At 33.6% G+C, this 8,079-nt stretch overlaps 1 protein-coding gene across 1 annotated transcript in view; it reads left to right on the top strand.

The window, feature by feature from the left end:
* Positions 1-451, top strand: part of LOC100948749 (olfactory receptor 4N2-like) — a 913-nt gene extending 462 nt beyond the window's left edge. The window contains 1 exon segment of the mRNA XM_023517588.1: positions 1-451. This exon segment is cut by the window's left edge and continues 129 nt beyond it. Coding sequence (XP_023373356.1) covers positions 1-451 — 451 coding nt within the window.
* Positions 452-8,079: the final 7,628 nt, after the last annotated feature.

The following is an 8,079-nucleotide window of genomic DNA, read 5'->3' as shown; positions in this document are numbered from 1 at the left end:
CCAGGTGGCCCTCATCCTCCGCTTGCCTTTTTGTGGCCCAAACCAGCTGGATAACTTCTTCTGTGATGTCCCACAGGTCATCAAGCTGGCCTGCATGGACACTTTTGTAGTGGAGCTTTTGATGGTCTTCAACAGTGGCCTGATGACGCTTCTGTGTTTCCTGGGGCTTCTGGCCTCCTACGTGGTTATTCTCTGCCATGTTCATGGGTCAGCTTCTGAGGGGAAGAACAAGGCAAGGTCCACATGCACCACCCACATCATTGTTATATTCCTTATGTTTGGGCCTGGTATTTTCATCTACACTCGCCCATTCAGGGCTTTCTCAGCTGACAAGGTGGTTTCCCTCTTCCACACAGTCATCTTTCCTTTGTTGAATCCTGTGATTTATACCCTTAGAAACCGGGAAGTGAAAGCTTCCATGAAGAAGTTGTTTAACCAGCACATGGCCTGAAAATAAGAGAAAAAAAGGGAAATATCGAGGTTGTGGAATTCCACCTGAAATTGATTTATTTGTTTCTGAAATACAGCATTTGTTGAGCACCTCTCATTTGTTGGGTCTATGCTAGGCACTGGAGAAAGAGTTATTAATGAGACAGATAAAGTCACTATTATCCTGGAGGTATGATCTAGTGGAAACAGAGAACCATTAAGAAACCATTAAGAAAATAAATGGCTGAGTTTCAGGAAGAGGTATTGCTCTGAAAAAAAAAAAGCTAAAAAGGAAAGTGAAATGATAGATTGTGACTCTTGCTTGGAGTTAACCAATTTAGTTTTAGTCACTAGCAAGGCCTTCTTAATGATCCAACATTTTGACCATCTGGATAAAATGAAGGAACCAACATCTGGAGGCAGAGCATTCTAGACAAAGTGAGCAAAAACCCAAAGGTATTAGTGAACTTGATATTTGCAGAATACAGCAAAATCCAGATTAGCTGAAATACAGCAAGTGAATATGAACATGATTAGACTTAAAATTAGAGACAGTGGTAATGTTTAAAACATATGGCCTATGAAATGCATAGTAATTATAAAGAATTAGTGCAGCTATAATAAGAAATAATTCTAAGGGTTTAAACAACAGAGTGAATCTTCTATTGCAGGTTCATAAATTACTTAAGGCTATAAGTTCAAGATTTTGTGCAGACATTAGAGTCAAAAATATCATTGAAAGGAAAATATACTTCTAAGTATATTTTGAAAGAAGTTAAACTAACAATTTTTCTTCCACAGTTAGGCAGAGAGAGGCAAAAGAAAGCTAGTTATTTTCATTGGAAAAGGTCATGCAAACATTTTTCTTTTAGAGCTTCATTACTCCTAGCAAATTTGTTTGACTTCTAGTTGTATGTTTGATCTTATCACCAATTGATTTCATTCTGACTATAATGATAACAGCCCTTAGGTAGACCAATCAGGATTCTGTGTCAGAAAGCAGAAACCATTCTAGTTATTTTCAACAAAACGATTTAATATAGAGTATTTTGTGCTCACAAAATAGTTGAAAAGTTTGAAAGAGCAGACTATAGGGTAGCATTAAGTTATGGCTCCCAGAATAACACAGAAAATATAGGTTGTCAAGGGAGCTGTACTTGCTATAATCTTAGCCATCTGTTGTCTAAAAAATACCACCAATTTAGCTATGTGTCCAGGATTAAGACCATGATCCCAAATCAATGTGTACCTATCACATCTCTCCCAGTAAAATAGTAGATTTTTCCTACTACTGCCTCTTTGCCTAATTAACTTAATCCAAATTCAAACCTCAGCATGAGTACATATAATGGGCAACATCCATAACATAGCTGGAGCCTAAATGCAAAGGGAGGGGGTCTAGAAATAATTTTGAAAACTTTTATTTTTATTGAAATAAAATTTTATTTTTAATAGTATTTAAAGTTCAATATTTATGAACATAAATCAGGTATGGGGTAAAAATATTCAGACTATAGAAAAAGTAGTCTCAATCTTTACTCCTTTCCATTCTCACTTCCCAAGTTAGTTTATTGTCTTGCTTCCTGGTTCACTGAGAAGTGGAGTGGGTAATTCCTCGGTCTCCCACCACTACCACTACTACTACTTATACACCTGCCTCTGTGACCAAATTTCCTTTAATTTCCCCTGAAATGGGCCAATCTAACACTGCTCCTACAAAAGTTAATCCCTCTACCTGTGTACCAGCTTCCATCCCCCTCCTGTGTACCAGCTTCCATCCCCCTCCTGCCTACTGAAAGCACTTACTCTAGTAACTCTCCTTTCACCTATCATTAATTTTATTCTTTCTTTAGGTTTTCCACTTCTGCATATAACCACATTTATTTCATCTTAAATAAAACCTCTTTGTTGCCTTTCCCCCTTGTGAATTTTTTATGGCTCTACATAAATCTTAGGACTTTCTATTTTTTAAAAAATTGCCATTGGGATTTCAATCGGGATGACATTGAATCTATAGACTGGGGTAGATGAACATTTTAACAATATTAATTGTTCTAGTCCATTAACATGAAAAGTTTTCCATTTATTTGCATCTGATTTAATTTTTTTCATCAGTGTTTTATAGTTTTCCATGTACAAGTCTTTTATCTCATTGGTTAAGTTTACTTCTAAATATTTTATTCCTTTTAATTACATTAGAAATGGAATTAAATTCTTAGTTTCCTTTGTTACTGTATAGAAATGCAAATGATTTGTTTCTTTTGCATATTTTAAAATTTATAAATATTTAATGGACAAATAAAAATTGAATATATTCAAGGTGTACAACATGATAATTTGATAAATGTATATGTTATATAATGATTGCCACAATCAAATTCTTTAGTAACTCATCCATCACCATTCATGTTGTACATTGTGTATCTAGAATTCACTCATTTTATAACTGTTCCCTTTTACCATTATCCCAAAATTTCTCCTAACTCCCTGACAACAGCCATTCTACTTTCTGCTTTTATGCACCTGTTTTTCAAGATTCCACATCTAAGTGAGGTTATGTGGTGTTTGTCTTTCTGTGTCTGGCTTATTTCCCTTGCCATAATGTCGTGTAGGTTTATCCACATTGTTACAAATGGCAGAATATTCTTATTTTTATGGCTGAATAATATTCCATTGCATAGATACCATAATTTCTTTATCCAATCATTCATCAGTATACACTTTGGTTTTTTCCATAGCTTGTTATTGAATAGCTTCAATGAACATGGTGGTGTAGATAAATGTATCTCTTAGAGATGCTGATTTCATTTTCTTTGAATTTATACCCAGAAGTGGAATTGCTGATGTATGATAGTTTTAGTTTTCAGTTTTTGAGAAGCTTCCGTAAAGTTTTCCATAATGTCTATATCAATTTATATTCCCACCAGCAATAGGTTCCATTTCCCTACCCTCACCAGCACTTGTTATCTTTAGTCTTTTCAATAATAGTCATTCTAATAGATGTAAGGTGATAGATATCTCATTGTGTTTTCAATTGCATTTCCCTGATGTTTAGGGATGTTGAACACCTTTTATGTGCTTATAGGCCATTTCTGTATCTTCTTTAGGAATATCTCTATTCAAATCTTTGCCACTTTTTAAATCAGGTTTTATGTTTTTGGTATTATGTTCTTGCTTTTATATTTTTGCTATTGCATTGTATTCTATATATGTGTTCTTATATGTGTGGACATCAACCCATTATCATTTTTAATATTTTCTCCTATTCTGTAGGTTGCCTTTTCATTTGGTTGATTTTTTTCCTTTGCTATGCAGAGGAATTTTTCCTTTGATGTACCCATTTATTTTCTGTTGCCTGCGATTTCATTATTATGTCCAAAAGATGACTGTCAACATTGTTGTCATAGAGGTTTTACTTGTGTTTTCTTCTAGTAGTTTTACAGTTTCAGGTCTTACATTTAAGTCTTTAGTCCATTTCTGGTTAATTTTAGTATATGATGTAAGACAAGAGTCCAGTTTCTTTCTTTCACATGTGGATATCCGTTTTTTCCAATACCATTTTTTGAAAAGGATTTTCTTTTTCTGTTGTGTATCATTAGCATCCTTGTCAAACATTAGTTAACTACATATACGTGGGTTCATTGCTCGGCTCTATTTAATGTTTTTGTATTTATTGTAAAGTGGATTGTTTTCCTGACTTCATTTTTCGATAGTTATTGTTAGTATAGAAATACTACTGGGTTTTTCATGCATTTTGTAAACTGCAATTTTACTAAATTTGTTCATTAGTTCTAAAAGGTTTTTGATGATGTCTTTAGGGTTATCTATATATAAGATAATGTCACCTGCAAACAGAGATGATATTACTACTACTCACGTTCCCATTTGGATGCCTTTTATTTCTTTTTCTTGCCTACTTGCTTAGGCTTAGGACCTCCAGTCCTATGTTAAATAGAAGGAGTGAAAATGGACGTTCTTATCTTGTTTTTGATCTTTGAGGAAACACTTTCAACTTTTCACCATTGAATACGATGTTAACTATGGGCTTACCAGATATGGCCTTTATTGTAGTGAGGTATATTCCTTCTATACCTAATTTATTGAAAGTTTTTATCATGAAAGAATGTTGAAATTTGTCAAATGCCTTTTCTGCATCTTCTAAGATGATCATATGGTTTCTGTCCTTCATTCTGCTAACGTGGTTTATCACATTTATTGATTTATATATGTTCAACCATCCTTGCAATTGGTGATGGTGGATGGTCCTTTTAATGTACTACTGGTTTCAGTTTTCTAATATTTTTGCACCTATGTTCATGAGGAATATTGGCCTGTACTTATAGCATCCTTCTATAGCTTTGGTATCAGAGTAATGCAGGCCTCACAAAATGAGTATGAAAGTGCTCCCTCTACTTCATTTTTTGCTTAGCTTTGTAAGAAACTTTCAAACTGACTTTCAAAGTGAATGTACCATTTGCATACCCAAAAGTAATGAATGAGTGAGTTTTTCTGTTGGGGCATTGCTTTAACAGCATTTGGTAATGGCAGGTTTGGGGATGTTAGCTCTTTTTATAGGTATTCAGTGGCATCTAATTGTTGCTTTAATTTTGAAATTCTTTAATGACAAATGATTTTGAATATCTTTTCTTATGTCTGTTTGGCACATGTTTAGCTTCTTTTGTGTGAGGTGTCATTCTTATCTTTTGTCCTTTTTAAATTGGATTATTTTTCTTTTTGCTGAGTTTTAGGAATTTCTCTGTATATTTAAGATCAAAATAATTCTTTCTTATTTATGTGTTTTACAGATAGTTTTGTCCTAGACTCTGTCTTACCTTTTTATCCTCTTAACTGTTTTTTCACAGAATAGTTGTTTTTAATTTTAGTAAAGTCATACTTCAATTTTTTCTTTCATGAATCAGTTTTTTTTTGTGTTGATTCTAAGAAATCATCATCAAATATAAGGCCACCTAGATTTTGTCCTATGTTTTTCTAGAAGTTTTATAGTTTTGCATTTTATATTTAAGTTTATGACTCATTTGTTGCAAAGACTATCTTTTCTCCATTGAATTGCCCTTGCTCCTTTGTTGAAAATTATTGATTCTATTTCTGTGGATCTATTTTCAGCTGTGTTTTCTGTTGCAAGATCTTTGTGCCTATTCTTTCACCAATGCCATACTCTTAATTAATGTAGCTTTCTAGTGAGCCTTGAAGTTGAGCAATATGAATCTACTTTGTTCTTTTTCCTCAGCATTGTTTTGGCTATTTTAAATCTTTTTGCCTTCCCATATAAATTTTAGAATTTTTGTTGGTGTCTATAAAATCCTTTTTCTATTCTTGTGATTATATTGAGCTTACCCTGATGATACTGGATTATCTCTTTATTTTTAAGGACAACTGATTAGTAACCTTAATTCCATGTGCAAAAGTCTCTTTTGTGAATTCAAATAATATATTTACATTATAATACGTTCTTATATACTCTTGGCTTATTTTGGACTTTTTATTCTCAAGTCCCTTATTAATTTTCAACTGTTTTCTATGCTTCTCCCTTATTATTCAAATATTATGGTGTTGTAATTCTTTCATAAATTATAAATATTATTTCTCATTCCTGACACTTTCCTGTGATCTGTCTGAGACAAACTTTGAAAATTATTTTGTTTATTCAAAAATATCCCACAGAAATTCCACCAAATTTTGTTTTAAATATGGAGGAAAACATAGGTGTGGATCAGTATTAACTTTTGCCTTCCAGTAACACAATATGTACTTCAATTTATTTAAATCTTTTTCCTCTCTATTGGATAATATAATTTTTCTCACACAGAGCAAACCCATTTCTGATTAAGTAAATTTCTATTTACTTTATATATATCCTATTGCTCATCTGAATAGGTTCTTTTGAATCTGAATAGGTTGCAGGGTTTTTTTTGAGGGGCCCACCACCTCTGGCACATGGGGCCAGCACCCTATTCCTTTGAGCCATAGGCGCTACCATTTTTGACTATATTTTTAACAGGCAATTGTTAGATTATAAGAAAGTAATTGGTTTTATTTTCTTATTCTGTAACTTGCCACTGTACTGAATTATCTGGTTTTGCTTTTAGAACTTCTCCTTTATAAATTATCTTAAAGTAAAAGTGATTTTGTTTTCTTTTGGTATATAGTCTATTAATTTTAGCAGATGAATAGATTTATGTAATTACTAATCAAGATAGTGGAATAGTTCCATAATTCTCTAAAATTGTGTGCTGCTTTCTCTGAATTGTCTTTTATATCTATTATATTTCTATTAATTATCTTGCCTTTTTCTAGGATTATGCTAATAATGATACTATCTGCAAAATTATACTTTTCTTCTAGGATTACTCTAGTATTAATTATATATTCTTATTTTTTGTTTTGCACTAGGACAAATATCTTAGATTTACAGTTGGCCCTTTGAATCTGCAGGTTTTGCCTCTTTACATTCAACTAACATAGATCAAATGTATTTGGAACCCCCCCAAAAATAACAATACAACAACAAAAATAATTCTAGTATAAAAGAAATGTAGTATAACAATTGCTTATATAACATTTGCATTATATTAAATATTATAAGTAATCAGAGATGATTTAAAGTATACAGGTGGATGTGCTTAGGTTTGTCAACTTTATTAACGAGATTCAGGCAATATGAATAAATACTGAATTTATCTGGCAAAATTTGAAGATGGCCCCTCGAGAGGACAAAGACTCCCAAAAGATGGGGTCAGTGCTCCAAAGTGGACAGGTTTGGAGTTCATTTACATAGGCAGGGTCTGGAAAAGCTTAACAGGATTTCAACATTTTTCATACAAGGTTAGTGCATAGGTAGGGTAAATTGATAGCTTAGGGACAGTATTTCCTTTTCTTTTGAGACAGAGTCTCAGTTTGTTGACCTTGATTAGAGAACCTTGGTGTCATAGCTCACAGCAACCTCAAACACTTAGGCTCAAATGATTCTCTTGCCTCTGACTCTTGAGTAGCTGGGACTAATGACACCTGTCACAACAGTGGGCTATTTTTAGAGGCAGGGTCTCACTTTGGCTCAGGCTGGTCTTGAACCTGCAAACTCATGCAGTCCACCCACCTCAGCCGACAGTGTTTCCTTTTTGAGAAGAGTATAACTACCTTTCCACCATTCCCTTGTAATGGTCTAAGGGCCTTTTAAGGGATCTTTTAATCTCAGGCATCATCTAGTCTTAGCCAGGAACAAAAAATTAAGGAAGAAAATTAATCTATAACAAAAGGTCAATAATTCAGATGTCAAGCTCTGTGACTCTGCTTCTGAAGTCAAACTTCCTCAGGTCCTCCCATGTTTCCCCGAAAATAAGACACTGTCTTATATTTTATTTTTTCTCAAGAAGACACACTAGGGTTTATTTTCAGGGGATGTCTTATTTTTATTAAGTATAATACAGCAGTCTACATTTATTCAAATACAGTTAAGTCATCTTCTTCTGGACCCTGAGAGGGGGAGCCAACTTTGTTGGTGGGGTTGGCACTAGTGATGCATGAACTCCTTTCCCTTAGCTGTTGGCATGTGAGCAATAAGATGCCTGTGATTATAATTACTACATGCGCGTATGTGCACTTGTGTAAGTGCAAATGGCTTGCAGAAAGGAG

The sequence above is a fragment of the Otolemur garnettii genome, unplaced genomic scaffold, assembly GCF_000181295.1.
Source record: "Otolemur garnettii isolate 467f Iridium unplaced genomic scaffold, OtoGar3 scaffold00114, whole genome shotgun sequence".
Lineage (NCBI taxonomy): Eukaryota > Metazoa > Chordata > Mammalia > Primates > Galagidae > Otolemur > Otolemur garnettii.
This window is presented reverse-complemented; position numbering and strand designations above follow the sequence as displayed.